We start from the raw sequence: 26,364 nt of genomic DNA, 5'->3' as shown, positions 1-26,364 counted from the left end.
ACCAGCTGCCTTCTTGCACGACAGCTCCGAGTTCACCCGGGTGCTACGCAGTCCCCGCCGATTTCCCGTCGCCTGCCCGCGTGAATCGCCGACGGTGGCACCATTTGCAGGGTCCGCCCTACGCCTGCCACCTCCCTGCATCTGTCGCCCATCAGGCCGCTGCACCCTGGGGAAAGGGCCAGCAGCCCTGGCATTCGCCCGGGCCTCTGTGCAGATGGAACAGATGTTGAAGAAAGCTTTGATTTGCAAAGAAGAGGATGATGTCAAAGGAGGAGCGTTGGCATCAGGTGCTCTGGTCCCGTATGGTTTTCTTTAAGGCGTTGAGTGAAGCCCGTCTCCAAGTGCCTGTTTCCCGCTGTGACCAGTATCAGCACCGGCATGGCCAAAGGGGCCTTGTGGACTGTGGGGCTCTTCCCCTCGCCAGGGCCGTCGCTCTGTCGTCCTTCTAGCAGCTGCATTCAGCTCTTAGCACAGTGATGCAGAAGCATTACTTTCAAACAACTCCAGAGAATGTTTCACTAACAATTTAAAAGATGACTTGCTCTCAAATATACTTTAAGAAGAATAAATATTTTCCCCTGATACTTTTTGAGCCATGTAAACTTTTCTAGCTGCATTTGAGTTTGGGTGAAAAAGTGTTTTCCTGGGTGTGTGAGGGTGGTTCACTGGTGGAATTCTCGCTTGCCATGGGGGAGACCCAGGTGAGATTCCCAGTCCATGCATGTCCCAAAAAACATACAGACAAGCAAATAATTCAACAAATAGGGCTGCAGTAGCGGGTCACAGCGCCACAAGTCGCTGGACGTGTGCATATTGAATAAGCAGTGACAAAGTTGTAAGAGAGCAGCTCGTTGCTTTAAAGCAAAAGTATTTAACTCCTGTCCCAGCAGAACTACATCTGAGGGTGTCTGTTGTACAGATGGGTCCGTCGGGCTTGGCTCTCAAGGTTGGAGCCTCACGTAACCTCACCTGCCCGGCAGGGCCTTGAGGCCTTGGCTGCCCGGGTGGGGCCCTTCCCCAGGCTCTGAGCCGCGCTCGCCCCATTCGTACCTACTCCAGGCTCACACGCCTTCTGTGGCCGCATCTGGGCGTCTAAGCCATGGCCTCCTAGCACAGAGACATGGCAGCAGAAGTGCACGATGGGGGCGCTTGGATGAGCCATTGTGGAGGTCAGTTCTTTTCAAGGGGCTTTACGCGGATGCTTCCAGATGAAAGTTGTATGGACGGAGGAGTGTTGTGTGAGGGTTTGGGAGTGTGGTAGATTCTTTAAAGGGGGGATGTTAAATTGAACAACAAGTCCTTAAATAAATAACACGTTGCCTGCAGGAGCACTGTGCCTGCTACTGGCCACTCTGGACATGGCGTCTGTTGTCCAGTTTGTTTATCCCTGCCCCCTGGCCCACTTGGCTCCTCTGGACCCTGCCCAGAGCTGTGTGTGTGGCTGTGCCACACCTGTCGCCCCTGGCGTTGCAAATGTAGCGTGAGTGGAAAGCCCTGCGTCACCCCCAAATGCTCAGCAGACAGCTGAGAGTTCCCTCCCAGGGCCACACCCCCTCCCCAGGCCCTTTCCTCATTCTCCTGGGGCTCTGGGCCATGCCCAGTGGCTCACACTCACCACCCCCCCCCCCCCAGCACTGGCACCAGGGCTCTGCAGAAAACAGAACCGACAGGGTGTGTAAATGTACAATGTGTCGGAATCAAGAGACTTCGAATAGGAATTGGCCACCGCTCCTCTGGGGATCGGCGTGTCTGACTTCCATAAGGCAGTTTGTCGGTTGGAAACTCTGCTGAAGGTGAAGTTGAATTCCCCAGGAGAAGCAGATTGGCTGAAGTAGAGGCAGAAATTCTCTCTTAACCTCTGAAATCCTCGGTTCTGGCTATGAGGCCTCCCACTGATTGGATGAGGATACCTCCCCCGCTCCATCGCTGAGGGCAAGCTTCTCTGTTGAATGTAGATGCAATCAGCTGTAGAGGCAATCAGCTGATGTAGATGCAAATCTATCAGTGATATCTAGACTCTCACAGTAACAGTGAGGCCAGTGCTTGACCAACAACCAGAGACCAGCCAAGCTGAAATGTGACACTCACCATCATGGTGGTTTTTTTATTTTTATTTTTAGTTTCCATTATTGTAGTCAACTGTTTCTGCCTAATTAGAAACTGTGTTCATGATCTGCTCCCAGCTTGCATGGCTCTTTTGGGAGAGGCAACAGAAGGTAAGTTTGATTCTTTTTCAAGCCCTGAAAATGATGTGTTGCATCAGCCTGTTTAGATAAGGCGATTCTTCAGCTTGGACTCCTTTAATCCCACCACCCATCTTGAGGCGATCAGCACGGCTGAGCTTCGAGCTCAGATCAGAGGTGCTGTGTGCTCTGGGCAACACTGATGCTGGGACCATTTCCATTTTCCTGGAGTGTGATTTAATTTCTCAGGTGAGATGGTGCAAGCAGAGTCAGCCCCTCTGGAGCTGTGTCGCCCACCGCACAGGTGGTCTCGGGGGAAACGACGCTGGCTGTGGAACTCACATGCTTACTGGGGGCAGAGACCGGGGGCAGGATGGGGCCTGTGTTGCCCTTACCCGATTGTCATCACCTTGTTTCAAGGCAGTCAGGGGTTTGACCTTCTCCTCTTAAGCATTGGCCTGGCCTCCTTGGAGTGACACACCCAGGTGGCACCCCCAGCCACCGGTCCAGCTCCTCCAGGGCTGTCCCCTGCGCTCTCGGGGTGTGCGAGCCCCACTTCACAGATGGGGAAACCAAGGCTGGGAGGCAGTTCACAAGTGGCAGAGCTGAGGCGCCCGGTCAGAATTGGTCACAGAGGGTCACTGTACACGTGGAAGTTTCGAGCGGTGTATATTAGAGCACGTCGCGCCCATAAGAGAATTTCTTTCCTTACATCTTCACTGCATAATTACTGGTGGTTGAATGACATTAGACCCAGAAACCGAGATGCAGGAGAGCGCCTTGTCCAAGGCCCACATCGAGCCAGCGCACCGGAGCGCACTCCCGGCCATCGGGCAGACCCATGCGTGTCCTTGAGGCCATGGGCAGTGCGTAACGACCATCAGAGGCCGGCTCGGATGCAGGCAGTGCAAGGTTTCCCTTTGGGGTTAGGATTTCTTGTGATAACCAGAGCACTAGGCGAGACCTGAAAACTGACTGGCGGAAGGAGACGCAGCATGTGCTGCGGTCGCGGCCTTGTGGCACGCTGCGTCTGTCATGTGTCGTTTCTTCTCCAGTGAGGGACACTGGGCAGAGGACAGTCTTCTCGAAGGAACACAGACCTGTGTCTCCTACAAAACTGGGGTCCTGGCCACCGGGTCCTGGAGGCACGGTGTGGTGCCCGCGGTGTGCCCATCTGCCCCGGGTCGAGGTGGGCAGTGGGCTCGGGCCCGTCCCGCCAGCTACACCAGCACACACCGCGCCCCCACATGACACAAGGGGCGCCTCCACCCACTCGTGCTATTAGAACCCCAGCCCAACTCGGGGGGCATGTGCTCCCCCTCGTCCACACCTGCTGCGAAGAAGCCTGTTGGGCCTACCCTGCTCTGGTGGAATTTAGGGTTGCTGGAGACTGGACCTGCTCTGAGGCTGCTGCCCGGGGCCCTGGACATGGCTGAGTCAGTGGGCACCTGGAGGGTGATGCGAGTGCACGTCTGCATGTGCCCTGCTCTAGCCAGCCCGCTGCATGGTGGTTGAATCTGCAGCAGGGGAGGAGGTGAAGAGAGAACAGATGCACCATCCCAGCCCGGCGCACTGGCTGGTAAATAATAGGTGCTCAATAAATAGTCACTGAACACCGTCAGGGTTCAGAGTAGGAGGAGTCACCTGGGAATAGGATAAAGAAGAAAATGTTCAGTCTTTAATGGAGCCTTGGGCCGCAGGGGCAGAGCAGTGACCTGGTATGGGGAGGGGACGCAAAGGACAAAATGCACGTGCAAAGCCACACAGAGGAGAGAGCCAGCCCTTCATGAAGAAGAACGAGCAAAGCAGATAAGTTGGAATATCTTTCAGGTTGGAGAATAGTCCATCTGTCCACCCATCCATCTGTCCACAAATGCTTGTCCAGCGTCCGGCAGCCTCAGGTGAAAGTGGTACACTCAGGGAGGTGGGTGAAAGCTAGATTTGGGGACGCCTGCAATGCCAGACTCGGGACCGTGACTGTTAACTTAAGGATGGGAAGCCACCAATGGCGGCTGGAGCCCAGGATGGGTTGGCAGGAGCCGGTGGGGTGCGAGGGGCCGCAGCCAAAGGCAGTCTGGGGAGGGGCAGGAGCCGGGCTGTGGCGATACGACAGCACCAGCCCTTCTGGGGGCTGGCGAGGACAGGGGCAAGGCAGGACGCCCAGAGAGGGCCACTGTTCCCGCCAGGCTGCACAGCTCTCTTTTCTCAGGGTGGCTGGGTGTGCCCTTGTGTCTCCCTGAATCTCACCCTGGCACTGATGGGGTTGCATCCAGCCTGATGCTAGGACGCCTCAGTCGTAGCCCCCCTGGGCTGAACCTCTCCGGGAATTTGCAGATGTCGTTAGTTCAGATGAGGACTTGTTGGCGAATAGGATGTGCAAAGGTCCTGCTGAGTGAGGTCCAGCGGCGCCCCTGGGCCTTCCCCCAAGACTGGTGTCCAGCCATGGCGAGGAGACCGGAGAAGACCAGAGGAGCAGCTGCGTGATGGGGCCCAGGGACCTGGGGACAGTGGGGGCCAGCGCGGCCCCTGCATCCTTGAGGTCAGACCTCCTGGCCACCTGGGTTTTGGTGTTGGCTTGTGCAGCCCTGGCGAAATAAGGTCGCTGTTGGCTAAGCAGAGATTTCCTGAAAAAGCAAGAAATTTATTTCTTTTAATCCTTGAATAGGACTTATTTTTAAAACTAGTAACCACACTGAATCTTGAAAATGTCAAATTTATAAAGGATTAACACTGTATAGATATGTAAATCAGATTAAAAATAGGTTAAGCACATGAAGCCATGGTGATGAGAACATGGCTTTACATTTATTTCTCTCTGACATCAGAATTGTACAACAGTGCCCAAGGGAAATTCTCAGAGTGCACTCAAGAGAAAAGGGCTCCACATCTGGTCTTGGCTGTTGATTCACTCTGTTAGTGGACTGAGGTGCAGCACATCTAGAGCCCTAGTGGAGAGTGAGAGCAGGTGTGACAGGCGTGCACAGGTGACCCCAAACCTTCCTATCGTTCCTGGTGCTCCATCCCCCTGGGCCAGAGAATCTTCCCCCAAGATGCAGTTCCACAGTTCGAGTGTGACCACTGGCCTTGCCTGCCCACTCCAGTGGAAGTGTCGGGCGGGAAAGGGCTGGGCGGTGCAGGAGAGGAGAGAAAGCAGCAGGGTTTCTACCAGGTGAGCACATTAATGGATTTCAGTCACGGCCGATGGGAGGTGACCGCACGCTCGGCGCAGACGGCAGGTGACCGTGCACTCGGGAGGTGACCAGCACTCAGGGGAGGTGACCGTGCACTCAGAGGTAACCAGCACTCTCTGCCTGGTCCCGCACAGCCTCTCCCTGCCTCCAGGTGCTGGGTGGTGACCGCTACTTTCCTTTAGCAATCACCACATTTCTTTCATGTTCTCAGAGTACTAGAGGGAGGGACATTGCAAGTTCATTGTGTTTCCTTTCTGGCCTGCTGTAAAAGTGGACCTCAGCTGTCCAAGGTGGAAGCTTGTCTGCTCCGTCATCTCCCTCGGGCATGAGGATGCCCGTGGCTGGCAGCTGCTGACACAGGTCGTAATTTCGACAAGTTAGTTTTCTGCGTAGCATGAAGCATGGACATGTGATGAATGTGGCATTAGAAATCTGATGTTCTAAAATGCAAACCATGGGCCAAGTTGAAGGAAAGGAAAATTTCCTTAGAAAACAATAGTTTTCATCTTCAATAACAATGTCTAGCACAGGGGAGACCCATCCTGAATGTTTAAATGAGTAAATAAATTAGCAAATCAATATTGATCAACTAGAGAGAGGAGGGAGCCTACAAAAGAGGCCATGCGCTCGGCCGGGTGCCCCAGTGTCCTGCCCCGGGGTCCTGTCCTGGCCTGGCACAGCAGCTCCCACGGGGGCTGTGGGGAAGGGATCCAAGTCATGCAGGTTTGGGAAATCCTGGGCGATCAGGTCCCCTCTGTGGGGCTGTGATGTACAGCTGCACGCTAAGGGTTCTGAGAGGTCCTAAAACAGAGCAGACTGTTTACACTGGATTAATTCAGTATTTCCCACATTTATTTGGCCATAGAATCTTTTCTTGCACAAAACCTATGAATACCACTGAACTTTGGGAAGCATACTCTTTGGGGTTATTTGCCAACTTTTCTGGGTTTTGCCTGAGGAAGAGACCACGTGATGCCTGTGTTCCCTGTGCCTGGGCAGGTGGTGAGCGCTCAGCAAAGACGCAGCAGCTCAAGTGGACGAGGCTGGGGGCAGCTGGGAGGCAGCAGGGATGGAGGGACGGGCCATAAAGGTCATGATGATTGGGGTCAGGCTGGAGTGGGATGGGTGGAGGCGTGAGACTGCAAGGGCTGCCCCGATGCCCGCCGCACACCTGGGGTGTGCTGGCACACTGTTGCAGACGCTCGTTTTAAAGCTGTGCCAAGTGGCCATTTGGAAAGACCCTGAGGCCTTAGCATCCTTGCAGTTGGGGACCCTGCAAGCTGGGACCCCAGCCAGCCCCTGTCCGCCTTCCAGACTCGCAGACATGCTGGGAGAGCCACGGAAGGTGGTGGGGAGGGCAGAGCCACAGGTGCCTGCAGGTGCCCGCAGAGGGCTGGGTGCGAGCACGCCGGGAGCTACTGTCTCTGGTCGGCGGGTGTCTGGGGGATTGAAAGTCCACCTCATGGGCCTCCCTGCGCGGCCGCCTTGCTATCACCCGCGGTGCCGGGCACTGACAATGGCTGAAGCGGCGTGGTGCCCGCGGCCTGTGGTCAGCGGGAGTGTGTCTCACACAGAGGCGCGATCAGGCTGTGTGCTGGGTCGCTCGTTTGGCTGCCCTGACTGGAGAACAGCAGTTGGTTCTCTCGGCATCTGCCCTGGGGAGCAAGTTGAAGAAGTATCGGAACTTCCCTTTTGCGTGACACCAAGGAGCTGGGTGCACCGGAGTTTGAAGTTCAGCCTTGCTCGAGCAGGGACGCGCAGTCGCCAGGGTCTCGGTGTCAGCCTCGCTTTTCTTTGTTCTTTCGGCTGCAGGGAGGAGAGGCAGAGCAGACAGGATGTTAATGCTGTGATAGAAATGTTTTTCTTCAGTAGTTGCCCGGAACAGCGGTTTTCAGGTGCACACGATGGCAGCAATTACCGACAGCCGTATGTGTGGCTAGAGCCATGTGCCCACGTCTCCTGCCGTCAGGGCTGCTGCACTCAGCATCACACAGGGCGCTCCATGCGCCGCCTCCACCCTGTCGGGAACTGAGGGCTTCCACCTGGCAGCCTGTTGATACAGCAAGGAGTAAACGTGACAGCTACCAGCTCTGTTTCCTGCCCCGTCTCCCTGCACAGCCGAAACGTAGCATAACTCTTACTAGTAGCAGATGCTGGCAACCCTCCCTGGACGTTTCTTGGGAGAAGGTGCCCTGCTGCTCCCTTAGCCGGGGGGCGGGGAGGGCTTTGTGCAGAGCTCCCCTGGGGCTGCGCGGTTGCGATTGTCATTCGGCTGGCCGCTCGCTGATCGCCCTGCTTTTCTCTTGCAGGTGATGTGCCTTCAGGACTTTTTTGGTGACGATGACATTTTTATTGCATGTGGACCGGAGAAGTTCCGTTATCAGGATGATTTCTTGCTAGATGAAAGCGGTAAGAAAAAAAAGTTCAAAACCAGGGGAACTTTGAGGCAGCTTTCCAAAACGAGCTGTACTGGGCCAAGAAAATGTCAATTCCAAAGTGAAAAAATCAGTTTCAGGTACTCGAGCTGCGTGTCTTTTCCATATCTAGAATTTCTTTGAAATTTTTTATATAGAAAACAGATGAAATGGTCATTGGAAAGCGTACATCATCTGGAAGAGGAAACTTCTAACGGCTAAGATATAACCCCTTAATAGCTAAATTAATGTTTTATAGAAAATAGTGCTGATTTCTACACTTTTAATTATATATATCTTTCTCAAGATTTATTGTTGGGAGATTTATAATCATAAAATTATGGAATGTGTATCGGGCTCAGCCTTGACGTGGCCTCCTTTAGTTCCTAAGTGGCGCTGCCTTTCGCTGCTCTGGAGTCGGTGCCTCGCTGGCGTCTAGAGTGTCCCGAGGAGACCACTGGCCTCCTCTCCGGAAACTGCTATTGAGAGAGGACAGGGCAGAAGGAAGCATCTTGGGGGACAAATAGGAAAGGCAGTGACTGAGGATGAGTTTCTTGGTTATTATGGGTTTTGTTTTTTGTTTTTTTGGTTATTTCTCTGAACGTTAAGGGTATGCCACGGGAAGGGTGAGTGCACAGAACAGAGACTCTTCCCTGATAATAGTAATCCTAATTCTTAGGGAAATTTAGTGTATTTATTGACAAGTCAAATTCTGTCTAGTGTAAGTGCTTTTTGAAGTGATAATGAATATTATCAGATGGACACAAAAAAATAATTGTTAGCTTTTGACCAAAAAAAAGGGAAAGCCTGGGCATTAATGAAAACATGAAGAGTGACGTAGTGGTTCCACCCTAACATGCAGAGGTGCACGCACATCTCCATGTATAGTGTCTGCACACAGGGTAATAGAGTGTCTTGTATTGAATGTATGTGTGCAGCATAAAAGCTACTTATACAGATTGGCATCTATGCCTGCTTTAGTTTGCTAAGGCTGTGGAATGGAGCATGCCAGCAATGGAATGGCTTTTATAAAGCGGATTTATTTAGTGACACATCTACTAATCCAGGAAGGCATGCGGTGACATCTGCTGGCTTCTCTCCCTGCTTCTGGGTTCAGACGGCTTTCCCTGGGTTCCTTTCTGCATCTCCAAATGCCTGGGTCTGAGCTGTCTCCTTGGAGCCTCATGCTTTGGGAAGGCTTTCCCCTTAGCTGTGCATGTATGATCAGCCACAGGGGAGTTTCACCTGCTGGTGATTTACATCCACAGCAACAGAATGACTGGGCGCTGTCACATGGCCAAGTGGCGCCTGGTCCTATTACAGTGAGTATATGCAGTGCGAATTTGAACATACTATAATTATTTTGTCATTTAAAAATGGCTCAGCCTGTGTAGAGGGGGTAAGAATTTTTTTAAATTCCCCTTTATCATGAAAACTTCCAGGGTCCCAAATTGTATATAAATGAATCATTTGAAGAGATTTATGCTATTTTGGCTCAAGGACCCTAACTGGAAGAGTGGTTTGGTATGTCTTTTCCACTAAATATTTTTTTCTGCAGTGGCGTTCCATCTTTCCCCTGGGTTGAAGCTGCCCTGTGGGGACTTACTGAGCACATGTGCTTAGGGATCGCCCCCAGCCAGCCCCTTTTAAGAACAGGACATTGGCCACTGCAGAGTGTGCTGCTCTGACATTCCCAACATCACGGGCCATATGGAAATGCTGACAGCGCAGCTGTGAGAGAAATAACCTGGCTGGACTTTCAATTTAAAGGAAATAGCTGCTTCTGATGGCATGGGCAGAGAGAGCAGATGTGCCCTGAAATGGAAACTACAGTTCTTGCTTTGATATAGAACTCAGCCTGTCAGATTCACCTGGACACAGAATTGCTTCCAGGCCCCTGGCTCCCCCCAGCCCTGTCCTGCCTGCCTCACCGACCCTATAGCCAGCTCTTCCCCTACCTGGCCCGTGCTCTCAGCCAGGGACACCCTGTCCCTGCTCACCCCCACAGTGGGTCAGGCAGGTCTTCCAAGAGTTGGAACAAAAGACTACCAGAAAATGGGAAAACCTCATTCTGCTATAAAGGACGTTCACAGGGACACGCACGTGTGCACTCGTGTGCTCGCAAATGCAGACGAGGGATCCCGCCTGCCTGTGGCTCTGGATGGGCCACTTCTGCTGTGTGTCCTTTGGCCTTTCTAGGGTGACTGTGCCCCAACCTTTTCTTGGTCTGAAATATATTGACTTAGTAGCACTGTCCTCCCCACCCCCAGGAGACTGGGGACATGGGTGCAGCTAGGAAAATCGTCTAAGTTGAGATTTTACTTCCTTGGATGAATTTGGCTTGAGGCTAAGTTCACAGGACGGCACCTGAGGTTTTCCTGAGGTTTGCAGCGTGCTCTACTGCTAATGGGTTAAAATTGGAATCTTTTCTCAGTGCTCTGGAAATGATTTATCCCAGCTTATCTGTGCTTGCTGATGGTATCTGCACACTGCGGCTTCAATCAGCCTTCCCGGCAGCAGCTTCCTTTATGGGTGTCGGCAGGGGCCAGAGACATTTGGGAATTAAAGCTCTCACCTGCACAGGGCTGGGCTTGGTACGGGCCCCAGGAAGCGGCCTTTTGCCACAAGGCAGCAATTTTAGTCCATCTTTTGGGACAGCCCTTCCCTGTGTGCTCTGGGTAGAGGGTCGCTGGGTCTCCCGGCCGGGAATCGTGCCCTGAGAGGTGCCCCTTTCCCAGGTCAGAAGGTAGGAGTGGCCTTCCTCCCCGACATCGTCACACGCAACTGAAAAGGAAAGAGAAAACCCCGCTTCGCCTGGTGTGGGATGGGGTTCCTGGAGGTGACAGGGCACCCGCACAGCTGCTCCTACCTGGCCACGGGGCTCAAGGAGGAGGCCAGACTGGGGGAAGGCGGCTCAGAGGATGGCACGGGGACACTGATGAGCAGCTGACAAATCGGGGGGTGGCCGTTAAGAAGTGGCGAGCGCTGGGATTGTCCACCTTGCACCGGGAAGAGACAGGGCCCCGGGGGTGAGGCGCGGCCCCGCCGCCTCCGGCCACCCCCCACACCTCCTTGGTCACTTCTTCACCCCTGCCAGGCCTGCCCCTCTCATCAGTCGAAAATTCTCTCATCCTCTGGTGTTTTGGTTTTTTCCTAAGATATTTCTCATTTTTGATCAACCGGATCCCAGGTGCGCTTGATTCCAATGTTCAGAGGAATTATTTCAGGGGAACATGTGTGCTTGGATAGTGCTTCGAGTTGTCCAGATTTGATTTCAATTTGGACTTGAAGTTGAACTGGTTTTGTTTGTCTGTTTGGCCTTCCTTAGGTCTGATGCCCATTAGGAGATGAGTGAGCAGCGGCCCTGCCCTCGCCTGCCCCCCAGGGCCATGACTGCCGGGTTCCGGGCAGTGGTGGGGCTGCGGGGTGCAGCATGCGCCTGAACCGCGCTGCCAGTGAACTGTGATGGGGGGGGCCTCCATTCCCGGGGCCGCCGTGACCCAGCGCCAGAGAGCAGCGGGCCTGAAGTGGGCTGTTACTGGCGCCAACGAGGTGGAGGCGAGAGGTCCAAATCCAGGCAGTAGCCAGCTCTGCTTTCTCCAAAGTCCATGGCATCCTTGTGGTGGCCGAGTCTGACCCCCGTCACCGGCCATCTGTCTCTCCTCTGTCCTCTGCTTTGTGCCCAAATTTCCTTTGCTTCCAGGGACTCCCATCACGCTAGAGTAGGGCCCGCCCCGTTTCAGCTTGGGCTCATCTCAGTAGGGGCTGAAAGCCCCGTTTTCAAGTGGGTTTCCAGCCACGGACCAGGTGGGACTTGGCTGTGGCTCTGTGAGGACGTGACTTGGGGTGCTGGTTTAGAGGCCGGGAGCTTCCCGAGATGACAGCGGTGGGAGTAGCGATCGGGGAGCCAGCATGAGGGTCCCCAGGGGTTCCAGGCCAGGGTGTAGCTGAGAAGGTGAGATTGAATGGGCAGAAGCAAAAGTTGGCTCGTGGGTTTTAAGCCGTCAGCTCTGCAGGCTCGGTTAGGAAGGCGGTGTGAGCGACAGCGCACGTGAAGTCGCTTAGTGTGAGCTGCGTGTGTGCTGTGTGCGTCATATATTACAAACACTTTACACCCTCCATGGAAGATGGCAAGTGTTGAACAAAACATTAAAATTAAAAACATTCAAAATTCACCAGTAAAAAAAAAAGTAAATGCACAAAGAAATTAAAATAATTAAGATTTCAAGTAGCATTTTTTAAAAGTTTGAAGCATTTATACTTCTGAAGTTATTAAAGTTTAAAACTAAGACTTTCAGGACACTGTGCATGTGTGTACATGCATAGGTGTGGGCACTGTGTGTGCATGCACGTACGAGTGTGTGTTGTGTGCGTGTGTGCATATATACATGTGTGAGCATGTGTGTGCACACGTGAGTGTGCACGGTCATATTCATGTGTGCATACAAGTACATGTGTGTGGATGCGTGTGAATGTGTGTGTGCACGAGTGACTGCTTGTGCATGTTTGTGCATGTGTACTCATGCATGTGTGAATGTATTGTGTGCGTGTGTATTCATGTGTGTGTGTGTATGTGTGTGTGTGCGGACGTGGGAGTGTCTGCCATGTGGGGTCCTGTCTCTGGGCTTGTCAGGCTTCTCTATGCACTGGCCCCGTCCCCAGAACCACGATCTTCCTGAAGGTGACTCCAGAGGGGCGTCCCTTCCGCGTCTCTGGGTGCAGGACCCAGGAAATGCCACCTGCTGCCCGCTGTCCTGGGCGGGGTGGGACTGCCTTGGGCCCAGACTGCTCCTGCCAGGTGTCAGCCCACAGGTGAGGGCCCAGCCCAGGGTGTGGAGAAGTCCTGGCCTGGACATGGTAGGGCTGGATGGCATGTGCCCAAGCCTGCCCCCTGCCCCCCGCCCCCAGGCCTCCCTTCCTGCTGGGCAGAGGGGCCTCAGGTGAGAATTCAGCACCACGTTCTTTGTTGCTGTGATGACCCCTCAGCTGAGCTACATCCCCCCTCTGGATGGGCAGGGTTGTGGGGCCCAGTGGAGACGGGTGGACACGGGGCCCAGCTGGTCACAGGCCCGAGGTCAGTCAGCGTCTTGGAGCCTGACCATGGTCACCTGTCGCTGTCCTCCACCCTCAGCCTGGGTCTCTCAGGCTTCTGCAGGGTCTTCTGTGGTCCTCGTGAGGGACAACACAGTCTTCTCTGATGCGCCGGTTTTATTTCTCCCAGCATCCGCAACTTCTCCTCAGGCCCTGGTTGCCAGAGCTCTCCCTGTTGGACTCAGATGATCTTCCTGGCAAGAACTTACATTAGCTTCATGCCAGCTCCCTCGGATCCGTAACAAACTTTCACGCATCCTTTCACCACAACATTGGGCAGCACAGTGCAGCTGAGCTTCCCCGACTGCTGCCCGAGATGCCCAGGAGAAAGGCAAGCACTCAGCCACCAGTCCGTTACTTCCATCCAGCTACGGACACTGCATTGCAGACCCCTCAGGCGCCCCAGAGAGGGCGAAGCTCCCTTGAAGTGAAAGGGATGCTCCCCCCTTTTTTGGAATGATGGGGTTCACAGCACAGCCCCCCTAAAGCCATCCTCCTCTTCACAGAGCCCCTTTGTCTACAGTAATTCAAGTCTTCCAGGGTAAAAGGGATGCTCCCCCTTTTCTGAATGATGGGGTTCACAGCACAGCCCCTCTAAAGCCATCGTCCTCTTCACAGGGCCCCTTTGTCTACAGTAATTCAGTCTTCCAGGGTAAAAGGGATGCCCCCCTTTTCTGAATGATGGGGTTCACAGCACAGCCCCCCTAAATCCATCCTCCTCTTCACAGGGCCCCTTTGTCTACAGTAATTCAAGTCTTCCAGGGTAAAAGGGATGCCCCCCTTTTCTGAATGATGGGGTTCATAGCACAGCCCCCCTAAAGCCATCGTCCTCTTCACAGGGCCCCTTTGTCTACAGTAATTCAAGTCTTCCAGGGTAAAAGGGATGCCCCCCTTTTCTGAATGATGGGGTTCATAGCACAGCCCCCCTAAAGCCATCCTCCTCTTCACAGGGCCCCTTTGTCTACAGTAATTCAAGTCTTCCAGGGTAAAAGGGATGCCCCCCTTTTCTGAATGATGGGGTTCACAGCACAGCCCCCCTAAAGCCATCCTCCTCTTCACAGGGCCCCTTTGTCTACAGTAATTCAAGTCTTCCACACCCTCGAAGTGGGTAAGAAAACGAAGGTCTGCAGCTGTTTGTTTCCATCCGCCCTGAGATTTCCGCAAGGGGCACCGGCTCACGGTTGGCGTTGGTTCTGGGGTCCCCGTAGAGCCGGGTGTTGAATCTATGGCATTTGTGTCTGGTTTTCTACTCCTGCTGCTTGCCCATCCTGTAATTCCACTAAGCAGAGGCAACCTTCAAATTGCTATAGCCAGTGTTCTCCTTTTTTCTTTATCCTTCTTAACCTCTTCGCAGCATTTGACATCTTTGATGATTCCTTCCTTGAAATTCTCTCCCCTTGACCTTCATGGGTTTAGCTGTCTTGGTCTTCAGCTAATCTCTTCTCTACTTCTTTCAGGCCGGCTGTCCTGACAGATATCCCTTCATAGCTGCTCCCCAAGAGTCAGTCCTCAGCCTCCGTTTCCTACGTAACTTCCTCTCTGTTCCTAGCCATGTTCCTCTGCTTTAGTGGCTTCGGCAGTGACGGCTGTGGTAGACGGTGACACTGACAAATGGCCACCAGATGGTATGTAATAAGCCAAGCCTTTGAAGTATGTATAATTTTCCCAATTTGACAATTAAGGAAATTAAAGCTTAAAGATGATAAATAATTTGCTCAGGCCACACAGCCAGCGAGTCGGTGGAGAAGGCAGAGTTGAAGTCCAAGTTCACTGTGTCTGACAGCGCGTGCTCGGGCTGCCCATCTGCCCCTCAGCCCCGCCCGTCTGGCCCTCAGCCCTGCCCGTCTGCCCCTCAGCTCTGCCCGTCTGCCCCTCAGCCCTGTCCGTCTGCCCTGGCTCTGCCCGTCTGCCCTGGCTCTGCCCGTCTGCCCCTCAGCCCTGCCCGTCTGCCCCTCAGCCCTGCCCATCTGCCCTGCCCGTCTGCCCCTCAGCCCCGCCCATCTGCCCCTCAGCCCTGCCCGTCTGCCCCTCAGCCCTGCCCGTCTGCCCCTCAGCCCTGCCCGTCTGCCCCTCAGCCCTGCCTGTCTGCCCTGGCTCTGCCCGTCTGCCCCTCAGCTCTGCCCGTCTGCCCCTCAGCTCTGCACGTCTGCCCCTCAGCCCTGCCTGTCTGCCCTGGCTCTGCCCGTCTGCCCCTCAGCTCTGTCCATCTGCCCCTCAGCCCTGCCCGTCTGACCCTCAGCTCTGCCCGTCTGCCCCTCAGCTCTGCCCGTCTGCCCTGGCTCTGCCCGTCTGCCCCTCAGCTCTGCCCATCTGCCCCTCAGCCCTGCACGTCTGCCACTCAGCCCTGCCCATCTGCCCTGGCTCTGCACGTCTGCCCCTCAGCTCTGCCCGTCTGCCCTGGCTCTGCCTGTCTGCCCCTCAGCCCTGCCCGTCTGCCCTGGCTCTGCCCGTCTGCCCCTCAGCTCTGCCCGTCTGCCCTGGCTCTGACCGTCTGCCCCTCAGCCCTGCCCATCTCCCGCTCAGCTCTTCCCGTCTGCCCCTCAGCCCTGCCCGTCTGCCCTGGCTCTGACCGTCTGCCCCTCAGCCCTTCCTGTCTGCCCCTCAGCTCTGCCCGTCTGCCCTGGCTCTGACCGTCTGCCCCTCAGCCCTTCCTGTCTGCCCCTCAGCCCTGCCCGTCTGCCCTGGCTGTGCCCGTCTGCCCCTCAGCCCCGCCCATCTGCCCCTCAGCCCTGCCCATCTGCCCTGGCTCTGCCCGTCTGCCCCTCAGCCCCGCCTGTCTGCCCCTCGGCCCTGCCCGTCTGCCCTGGCTCTGCCTGTCTGCCCCTCAGCTCTGCCCATCTGCCCCTCAGCCCTGCCCATCTGCCCCTCAGCCCCGCCCATCTGCCCCTCAGCCCTGCCCGTCTGCCCTGGCTCTGCCCATCTGCCCCTCAGCCCCACCCGTCTGCCCCTCAGCCCTGCACCTCTGCCCTGGCTCTGCTCACACACTTCAGAATCGGGCTTCAGCTTTCTGGTTTGAGTCTTTGTGGGTGTTCTGCGTCCACCTGAAACGCAGCGCACTGAACCCATCGCCTCCTGCGGGCACCGCCGGCCCCCAACCCCGCCCCTCTGCCCCGCCAAGGCTGGGAAACGTGGCGGCGTCTCCTGCCCCTTCGCCACCACTCCCCACGTCCAGCCTTTGACCCTCTGCTTCCCATGGCTGCTGTTGGCTTCGTTTCCTTCCTCAGAATCCCCTGCTCGGGCTTCGATAAGAACACTTTAATCTGCCTTCCTGGCTCTGGCTTGAATAGCTGCTACATGCCGTGCTTGGACACGACGCTCCCATGTCCAGCACGTCACCCTCTGCTGCCCACGGGCCCCTTAACCACTCCAGGCGGGCAGTGCCGTTCTGCACTGCGTCCCTCCCACTGTCACCACCGCCTCAGCCCCCTCTGCTGTCAGACGCAGCGTCCTCTTGGTTGGTCCCCAGAGGCAGCATCATCAACATGCCCGCTGTGATGGCCAGGCTCCCATGTCACCCTGGCCGGGTGGTGGTGCCCAGTCTTCTGGTTGGGCCAGCTCTGGCCTCTCTGATGCTGTGAGGACATTTCATAGACTTAATCAGATCACGTCAGCTGCATCCACAGCTGATTGTGTTTGTAAGCAGCCAGGGGGAGTATCTTCTGCAATGAGTGAGCCTTAATCTAATCACGGGCTGCCTTTTAAGGAGGATTCAGAGGAGACAGTTGATCCTCCTGAGAGCTCACTGAGAACCTTCGCTGGAGCTCCCAGCTCGCAGCTGCCCTGCAGACCTTGGACTCTTACTTCCCCACAGTAGCGTGAGACACTTTCATAAACCTTACGTTCACAGATCGCGCCTGCTGACTCCTTTTCTGTAGAGAACCCTAGCTAATACCCCTGCCGTGGCTCGTTCTGTCCCGACGACCCCAAACTCTTCTTCCCGGCCCTCCCCCTCCATACCCCATTTGGCCTTTGAAGTTCAACTCTAAAGCCGCCTCCTCTGTAGTTTCCTCCACCTCCTCAGCTTCCTTCAATTGCTAATTTCTCTTTCTTTTTTTACAACAGTTTGTTCTTTCTCTATTAAAACATCCTGTTAAATCTGTCTGGTGTTAGGGTTTTTAAAAATGCATCCAGTTTATAAATATTTAAATCTCCTTTAATCCTCAGGGATCTTTCCTGGGTTGCTTCACAAATAAAATCCGTTCAAGAGAAATTAAGAAACTGTCCGGGTCTCAGGGCTGTTGGGGTACGGAGGTCAGCTGGGAAGTCAGGCCCCTCCTCTCCGACCACCGCCTGGGGTCCTGGAGCTCGTGGGCATTCACAGCTCACAGCGCTGGGCAGGGCCCAGGGGCAGCGAGGCACAAGAGGTATCCTGATCACCTGCAGCGCAGGATGCGTCAGTGCCACCCTGCGCCCTGGGGAGCTGCTGCCCGCGGGGCCCAGATGCCGCCTCCGGCCGCTTCTCTTAAGACCATCCTGGCTGCACTTCTGGCCTCTCGGTCACCCTCGGTCTCACTCGGCCAGGGAGAAGGGGCCGTGCCGTGTGCCAGGCGCTTCCTCGTGGGCGGGGCAGGGTGGCCTCGGCAGGGGGCAGCTCCAGCCGGCCGTTCTCTTCCTGCAGCCAGGTGGCCCCAGAGACCCTGTCCTGCCTGTCTGGGCATCCTCGCGTGGGGACAGCTGGGCCCCTCCTGCCGCCCGGGGACAGGCCTGCAGGCCTCGTTGCATGTGAAACGGGTCGTTTGGTCCGCACGACCTGCGCCGAGAGCCTCCGGCGTCACCCACTCCTGGGCACAAACATGGGGAGTTCTGGAAAGTCAGGTGTCTGCGTACAAGAGAGGGCGGGATGAGAATCACCCCTGGGAAGGCACTTGATGTCAAGGTGACTAAAACCCATACTCCAAACGGGGGAACGATTTGAGTGGCTGTGTGCCTATAGGTTTTCATTATTGTACTTTCTGGATAAAATATAATAACAGGCAGATATTTGTGACTCTTTGATGCCTGAGGCTAGACTTTCTCAGTTACCATATCTGGAAAATAAACAAGTTGGCAAGCTTTTAGTGGAAAAAAAATACCTCTGCGTGGGTGACTTATCATGTCCCTTAGTCAGAGCAACTGTGAAATGTGGAGCCCAACCTTTCCTGAAGACCCGAAACAGCTGAACAAGAGTTGCTCTAAATTTACTTGGATCCTAAAAAAAAAATAACCAAATACAAAGCTAAAGAGGAGCAGTGGTTGTGTGAAGAAATGCCATGACTACAACAATCACGCACACAGGCACAGAGGGAGGAGGGAGAGAGCTGGGGAGGAGGGGGAGGGTGGGGGGAGGATGGGGGGATGAGAGGGAGGACGGGGGAGGAGGGAGAGGATGGGGGAGGAGGGAGAGGATGGGGAGGAGGGAGAGGATGGGGAGGAGGGAGAGGATGGGGAGGAGGGAGAGGATGGGGAGGAGGGAGAGGATGGGGAGGAGGGAGAGGATGGGGGAGGAGGGAGAGGATGGGGAGGAGGGAGAGGATGGGGAGAGGAGGGAGAGGATGGGGGAGGAGGGAGAGGATGGGGAGAGGAGGGAGAGGATGGGGAGGAGGGAGAGGATGGGGGGAGGAGGGGAAGGCAGGGCAAACCGCTGTGAGAAGGCCGCGGTGGGAAGTGGGGCTAAGAGCAGACCCATCGCACCTGCATTGGGTTCTTTGGTCCCGGGGCACTGATTTGGCGACTGCCGTTTGCACACCTGTGGGGCTTCGCACAGGTCTGCCGGGCTCTCCCACCCCTAGACCACAGGGAGGTTGTGGGAACTGAGGTTGTATGCCTTTTCAGTTTATAACTCTGGAGAAAACACAGTTTCTTCTTTTGTGGGTTTACCTTCGACCTTGATGTCAGCTTGGCTGAGTTTGTATTTCAACATACTTTTTGTTTCATACTTGATAACCTTTCAACAGTTATTCTGAGAATAACATGAGAAGCCAGAAGACTGTGCTCCATTTTTTAAATGCCTGCAGAAAAGTTGTTTCTGCTTCCTCAAGTGAGATATAAAATGTTGCAGTATGCAATTTGGTTTCCAAGTGTGAGCATTAGGGTACCTTAGTATACCCAGGGCCGGGTTTATAGGCGATGCACATGAAGTCGGAGTTTTTATCGCGGGAGCTGGATCTCATCACCGTGTGATGTGCTTGTGGACCCAGACTCAGCTCATCGCAGTGCTGGGTGGGCGTCAGCTTCGTGCTGGGCACTGTTCCCAGCGCGTCACAGCGAACTAGGAGACAGAGTCTTAGTCCAGATTGAGTTTACATTCCAGCAGAGAAGGCACTTCATGCACCAGATCACAAGCAGGTGCCCTAGTGTATCTGGAGAAGAGGGGGAAGGAACACTGTGGGGAAGGGGAGAAGGGAGTCGTGGGGTGGGAGAGTGGGGTTGGTGTGTTACGGTGCCATTTTAAGTGACTTCTTGGGGAAATGCTTAGCAGGAAGGCGACATGGGATGAAGACTCGAAGGAGGTGAGGGGCCGACCATGGAGGTCTCCAGGGGCTCTCCCAACAGGAGGCACAGTCAGTGCAAAGGCCGTGCAAAAGCCCTGTGGTGGAGGTGCCTGGTCAGCCTGTGCGGAACTCTGTGCTCACCCAAGGTGCAGGTTTTGATAAAGTGCAGCATTCTGGAAATGCCAGGCACAGAAGACACTATGATGGAATGGTGCCATGTTCCTTGTGTTCTTAAGTGATCACACAAGCTTGCTCTGCTCTCCGCTGAGTTTGTGCATGTATAATTAGTTTGTGCATGTATAATGATGCAGACATGGGTCCACCTATGAGTAGGTCAGATAGACGAGTGCCATCAGAAATAAAACTGCTCATGACTTAAAGAAAATGAAGTTAATGTAATACACTGTTCATCAAAATGGAAATAGCCAGCCTAAAACACGTTACAATGGACTGAGACTTTTTGTTAAGTTATTTGGTAGCACAGGAAAGCATTCCATCACGTTGATTGTCACCGGTGTTAAAGTGCCCCTAAGGCATGTCCTTCACTGGCTGAGGGCACTGGGTGGGCACATCTCCTCTCTCCTCCAGGGGAGCCACCACCGTGTGCAGTTTCTCAGGTCGGTCTGCGGCCAGCACTCCGGGGAGTGGGGCTCCCCAGTGTGCCTGGCCCCGGGCACCTCCCCCTTCCTGACAGACTCCACAGAGGGCGGCGGGCCAGTTGGGAGAGCCGGGGTGCCTTCTCGCAGCTGCCTGCTCCTGGCTGCAGTGCTGCTTCCCTCCCTGGGCACAAGTCTGCCAGCAGCCTGAGAAGACCCCGCCTGCCCCGGGTCAGCCTCACCAGCCACCAGGCAGCAGGACCTGGGACTCTGGGGGCCATGAGGACCCAGCAATGACTCGGCTCTGCTGTCGAAGGCCAGAATAGCCACTGACTGCCCTGCGCTTGAGTGTGAATGCTGTTACACAAGCAGCCATGGCACACTCAGTCGTGAGCCGTGGTGTCGCCATTGATCCCAGCTCTGGGGCCTTCCCAAGAGCACAGTGACAGTGCAGACCCCGCCCAGAGAAACGTGCACACCCACACACTTGTGTGCACACACATACACATGCACACATGCACATGCACACATATACATGCACACACACGCACACACATGCACACATATACATGCACACACATGCACATGCACACACATGAAGGACGAAGCCTTCAGTTCCAGGAGGTTATATCCTCCCATGCTGGAAACCAGCTAAGAACTCTTGGCCTGGGTGTCTTTAGTGGCCTGCTGGGTGCTCTGGGACGGCCATTCTTTAAAAGAAGAAGGAGAAGAAAGAGGGCAGAGGGAGGGGGGAGGGAGGAAGGGATGATAGAGGGAGAGAGGAAGGACAGACGAGGGATGGAGCCAGCTCTGTGGCATGGGTGGGGCGTCCAGGGGTCTGGTACCCGCAGAGGCAGCAGCGCCCAGCAGGGAACACATTGGAGGGAGGAGTGTCCATGCTGCAGAGAGAGGACGGGAGGTGGGAGTTTCTAGCCCTCGCGTGGAGGGTGGGTGACGCGGGGACAGCTCCCTGGTGCATCCTGACTGCTGGCCATGGCGCCCTCTCCTTTGCTGGGGCAGCGGCTGGCGTAGCTTGTAGTTGGGTTTTGCTCTGCATTTTCTCAAGTTGTCTACGGCTGTGAAAGTGTCACGATGCTCTTGCTTCATTGTGATATTCCTCTCTTCACAGTTGTGTCCTCCTGTAGTGCCCAGAGCTCTGTGGCCCCCTACGGCACCCTGTCCACCCCAAGTCCCAGATTCATGGGCAGCTCCTTAAGCCACGTGGCCCCGACCCTGCCCTTGACCCTGACCCTCGGGGCCTGTGCTGGGGTCTGGCCCCCACAGCTGTGTCTCTGCAGCCCCCGTGTCCATGGGGTACCGGCTCCGAGGTGGTGGGCAGGGTCAGCAGGGGGCGAGGGGGGCAGGGTCAGCGGGGGGCGAGGGGGGCAGGGTCAGCGAGGGGCAAGAGCAGGGCCAGTGGGGGGTGAGGGCAGGGTCAGCGGGGTCAGTGGTGCACAGGCTTTTGTTGGTCTGGTGGGGACAGGGACAGTCAAAGGGATGGGTGAAAGGTGAAGGGTGAAGGGCATACTTTCTAGGCAGCAGGTGTGAGGAGAAAGGGGCTGGCATGCTGGGTGGGCACCTACAAGCATCACCAGTGGGCACATGCCCCGATTCACGTTTCTGTCTCGCCCACGTACCAGGTGCCAGGGCCCAGGCCCTCACCCAGACCCCTCTCGCCACGCCAGCCCCCCACTCTGGGCCATGCTGTCTGCTCTGCCGCCTCGTCCACACTTGACCGCGGCCCCGTCTGAGTGTGCCCGAGTGTCTGGGTCCTTCTTCCGCTCCCAGAGCCACGCAGGAGCCCCTGAAGCGACGCCTCCTTCGTCACTCAGCGGGTGTTTCCTGAGCGCTGCTGGAAGGTTCTAGGTGCGCTGATGCCACATGGCATGACGCGCTCACCTTGTGGCCTCCAGGTTCCAATGAGGCAGGGCAGGGGGCAGTGCAGAGAGAGGACACACCCGGCCGCCGGTGCACAGCCACCACGCTGGGCTCCCATTTGGGGGCTTCTCTGCGGAGGTCGAGTTTAGGGGGAAACGTGAAGGGTGAGGAGCTGTAGCAGGTCACAGGGGTGGGGCCAGATGAGAGGGTGATACGTGTGTGTGTGTGTGCAGGTGTGTCTCCGTGTGTGCCTGCACATGTATGTGCCTTGTGTGCATGTATGTGTGTGCACATGTGTTTGCTTGTGTGTGAGTGCTTGTGCATGTTTGTGTGCCTGTGTGGTCATGTATGTGTGTATGCACACATGTGTGTATGTGTGCGTGCATGTATGTGCGTATGTGTGTATGCATGTGTGCCCACGTATGTGCTTTGTGCATGCGTGCACGTGTGCATGTGTGTCTGTGTGCATGCATGTGTATGTTTGCATATGTGCATGCTTGTGCATGTGTGTGCATGTTTGTGCACGTGTGTGTGAGATGATGCAGAAGTGATTTCAGGTGGAGTGGAAGCTGTCTGAACACCACAGGGTTCAGGAAGAAAGAAATCCAGATGCCTGGGTGGAAAGGGGAAGGCAGGAGGGAGGCAGCCCGGCTGCTGTAAGGATTCAGGGCGTTGTGAGTCCAGCAGGAAGCTGGGTGTGCCATGACCTTGTCCACGTTTCTGAAGGGTGTCCTGGAGCAGAGCCGAGAGTCGGTTGGAGATTCCCAGGATGGACCCAGAGTGACTGATAGGTGGTAGCTGGCACAGTCCCTGTAGTGGTGTATGGCCTGTGGGCATGGTGGGGGAGCTTCCCTCCCAGGCGTCTGGCCCAGGGCTGCTGGCCCAGAGCTGCATGAGGAGTAGGGGTGGAGGTTGCGGTCAGCTGCATGTGGGGACCTCAGGGAGGCGCCCAGAGCAGGCGTCCCTCCCACCTGTCACCTCCTGTCCCCTCCCCTCCCATCTCCTCCTCTCACCTCCCGTCCCCTCCCCACCAGTCCCCACCAGTCCCCTCCCATCCCCTCCTATCTCCTCCCCTCCCCGCCCATCCCGTCCCTTCCTGTCCCCTCCCTCTCCCCTCCCGCTGCGCTCCATCCGCACACAGCCCCAGGTGTGGGGCCCTGGGCGCGTTCTGCCCACCCCACCCCTGAGGAGCCCTCCAGTGAACGCAGCACAGCCTCCGTGCCCGCCGCCCCTCAGCCTGGGCCTTCTCTGGCCCCCACCCCCTCAGCCAGCGCCCGGGGCCCCCTTGCCTGCCCTGCCCTGTGTTCTACACTTCAGATCCAGCTGCTCATGAAGCGCTGAGACCACGCGAGCCCCCGCGTCTGTGCGCCCTGCCTCCAGATTTGCTCAGGACGCCCGGCCCCCTGGACACCTGACAGCCATCATTACAACTGACGGCCATCGTCGCACCCTCGGCCCCCCAGCAGGCAGGGGCGACAGTGGCTAGAGGAAGGCTGAAGGGTCTGAGCCTCAGCATGCCGAGGGCCAGGAAGAGATGCAGGCGCGGGCATCTGGTGGGCGGTTTGCGTGGCTGGGATATGACAGGGGGAGGGGACAGTGAGGTTTGAGTCGGGGACAACGCGGAAAATGCAGTGACTTATAAGAAGGAATCGGGTCTGAAGTGCAATAAATAGCACTATGTTAAAAAAAATGTATAATACCTTAATAACATTTTATTGCCAGAAAGTACTGCCCATCCTCTGAGACTTGAGTGAGTTGTCATCTTTAGCTAGTGGAGTGTCCTGCCTCAGTGTTGGCAGCTGCTGACCAGTCAGGGCCGTGGTGGCTAAGGGTTGGGGTAGCTGTGCCATGTCACAGCATAAGACAGCAATGAAGTTTGCCTCATCACTGCACTCTTCCTTTCACGAAAGAGTTCTCTGCACCATGCGATGCTGTTTGATAGTGTTTTCCCCACTATGGAGAGCTTCTTTCAAAATTGGAGTTAATCCTCTCAAACCCTGCTGCTGCTTTATCAACTTTATGGAATATTCTAGTCCTGTTGCATCTCAATGGCATCTAGAATGGCAAATCCTTTCCAGAAGGTTTTCTATTTGCTCTGCCCAGATCCACCAGAAGAATCACTATCTATGGCAGCTATAGTCTTACAAAATGTTTCTGTTAAATAGGAAGATTTGAAAGTCAGAGTTACTCCTTGACTCCTTGGCTGCAGAGTGATATTGTGTTGGCATGAAAACAACACTCGTCTCGTTGCCCGTCTCCATCAGAGCTCTCCGGTGGTTAGGTGTGCTGTCAGTGAGCAGTCATATTTTGAACAGAATCTTTTTTCTGAGCAGTAGGTTCAACAGCAGGCTTGAAATATTCAGCAGAACATGTTGTAAACAGATGTGCTCCCTCCAGGCCTTGATGTTCCATTTATAGAGCAGAGACAGAGCAGAGTTAGCTAATGCTTCAGGGCCCTGGGATTTTCCAGGCGGTGCATGAGCACAGGCTTCAGCTTCCATCACCAGCAGCAACGGCCCCTATGAGGGGTCACCTGCCCCCGGAAGCTTCAACCTACCTGGCTCCAAAAGCCCTAGACTGTGTCTTCTTCCTGGAAGGCTGCTGCGTCCACACTGCGAATCTTTGTTCAGTGCAGCCACCTTCGTCCGTTATCTTAGCTCCACCTTCCCCGTGACTTGCTGCAGCGCCTACCTCAGCCCTTGCTGCCTCCCCTGCCCTTTTATGGTATGGAGACGGATTCTTTCCTTAAACCTTAGGAAGCCGCCTCTGTTGCTTCAGATTTTCCTTCTGAAGCTCCCTCACCTCTCTCAGCCTGCGCAGAGTTGGAGAGAGTTAGGGCTTCCCCCTGGAGTGGAGCGGCACGCCCCACGTCTCACGGACCCCCGTGGAGGAGCCCAGGACGGGGCCCTGAAACCCACTTAAAACAATAGATTTCTTTGCCCTCTGTTGAGAAGCTCCCTCACCTCTCTCAGCCTGCGCAGAGTTGGAGAGAGTTAGGGCTTCCCCCTGGAGTGGAGCGGCACGCCCCACGTCTCACGGACCCCCGTGGAGGAGCCCAGGACGGGGCCCTGAAACCCACTTAAAACAATAGATTTCTTTGCCCTCTGTTGAGAAATCATAGGTTGTATTGGCTGAGACGTGTTTCTTAATTTCTATGCTCTATTGAAAATGCCTTAGATCTTTTTACTAATACCCACAAGACATTTCATTTCCTTCCATAATTTATTTATTCTGTGTTATCTGTCTCCTACTAACTCAAACCTCACCAGGAGAAAGGAGAAACATAGCTTACCCCAGCCATTGTTCCTTCTTGAGTTGCATTATAATGTCAACACAGCCCTATTTTAGGGTCCTAAGCTCAAAAAGCTCACTTTTAAAGGTGTGAATCTGTCTAGACTAAAATCTCAAAGCAGCCACAGAATATGGAGAAAAATGTAATGTTCTTTAAAATGTTATTTTAAAATTTAAAGATAATTTACATCATAATAAAACCAGTTGTCTATTCTGATAGCCCTACTAACTAATAGGCCTGCTTAAAAAATTCTTAGTCTGTTCTTTTGAAAATCGTGTTTTTTTCCTTTTCCCACTGACCTGACATTGACGGTGGAGGGGAGGGACCTGGGCTGGCTCAGAAACCTCTGTGACCTGCCCTGAACTGAGTGTCTGATCCCAGGGAATATTAAGTAAAAGTTAGAAACTTTTAAACTAATAAGGCAAAAGTTGGAAAGCTTCTGCTCCCTAGATTTGTCCAGTGACTTCGTTCTGCGAGGCCCTCGTGTGATGGCCGTGGGCACAGCTCTGCCCATGGGGTCAGCCCCTCTGGCCTGTGTGGTCTGTGGGACGGGGCAGCGCCCAGGAAGCTGGCTCCATGGTGGCTCAAGGAGGAAAGGAACAGCAGCCTGATCCCATCTGTGCTGCTTCCCAAGAGCTTCGTCCAGGCAGCCAGGTGCCGCCACACCAGGCTTTATAACAGGGACTGGCCTGGGGCTGGGCTGTGTGGTAGGAAACTGCAGTCCTGCCTGAATTAAAAGCAAGAGCATAGGTGCGCTCAGCCCAATGGGAAGCCCAGAGCTGGTACTCGCACTGGTGGGGTCCAGAAGCTTCCAGACTTCCAGGGCTCTGGATTGATTCCGTTAAATGCTCTTGGCCTGGTCACCCGTGTGCCAGCCTGGGCCTCGGGAGAGAGCAGCCACCACGGCTCCCAGGGCGGCCTGGAGGAGAGGTCCTGTCTGTCCCCACGTGTCCCACTGCCTCCATACTGTGGCGGGGAGCGCTGCCTTCTCCATGCTGGTGGGGGGGGTTTGAAGCCTGTTCCATGCTGGGGAGGCAGAGTGCCACCTTCTCCAGGCTGGGGGGGCAGAGTGCCACCTGCTCCACGCTGGGAGGGGAGCACCACCTGATCCAGGCTGGGGGGCAGTGTGCCACCTGCTCCACGCTGGGAGGGGAGCACCACCTGCTCCACGCTGGGGTAGGGAGCGCTGCCTGCTTGGTCCAGGGAAGACACCCCCTCTGAGCCGAGGGGCTACTGGTCTGGAGAGGGC

At 55.3% G+C, this 26,364-nt stretch overlaps 1 protein-coding gene across 2 annotated transcripts in view; it reads left to right on the top strand.

Annotated features, from left to right (window-relative positions):
* Window positions 1-26,364, top strand: part of DCLK1 (doublecortin like kinase 1) — a 287,967-nt gene that overhangs the window by 150,494 nt on the left and 111,109 nt on the right. For both annotated transcript variants that reach the window (XM_077159033.1, XM_077159032.1), the window contains exon 4: window positions 7,684-7,783. In XM_077159033.1, coding sequence (XP_077015148.1) covers window positions 7,684-7,783 — 100 coding nt within the window. The remainder of the gene's footprint in view (window positions 1-7,683; window positions 7,784-26,364) is intronic.

This window comes from Tamandua tetradactyla, chromosome 4, assembly GCF_023851605.1.
Source record: "Tamandua tetradactyla isolate mTamTet1 chromosome 4, mTamTet1.pri, whole genome shotgun sequence".
NCBI lineage: Eukaryota > Metazoa > Chordata > Mammalia > Pilosa > Myrmecophagidae > Tamandua > Tamandua tetradactyla.
The sequence above is the reverse complement of the archived record's forward strand: the minus strand, read 5'-3'. Positions and strand labels throughout refer to the sequence as shown.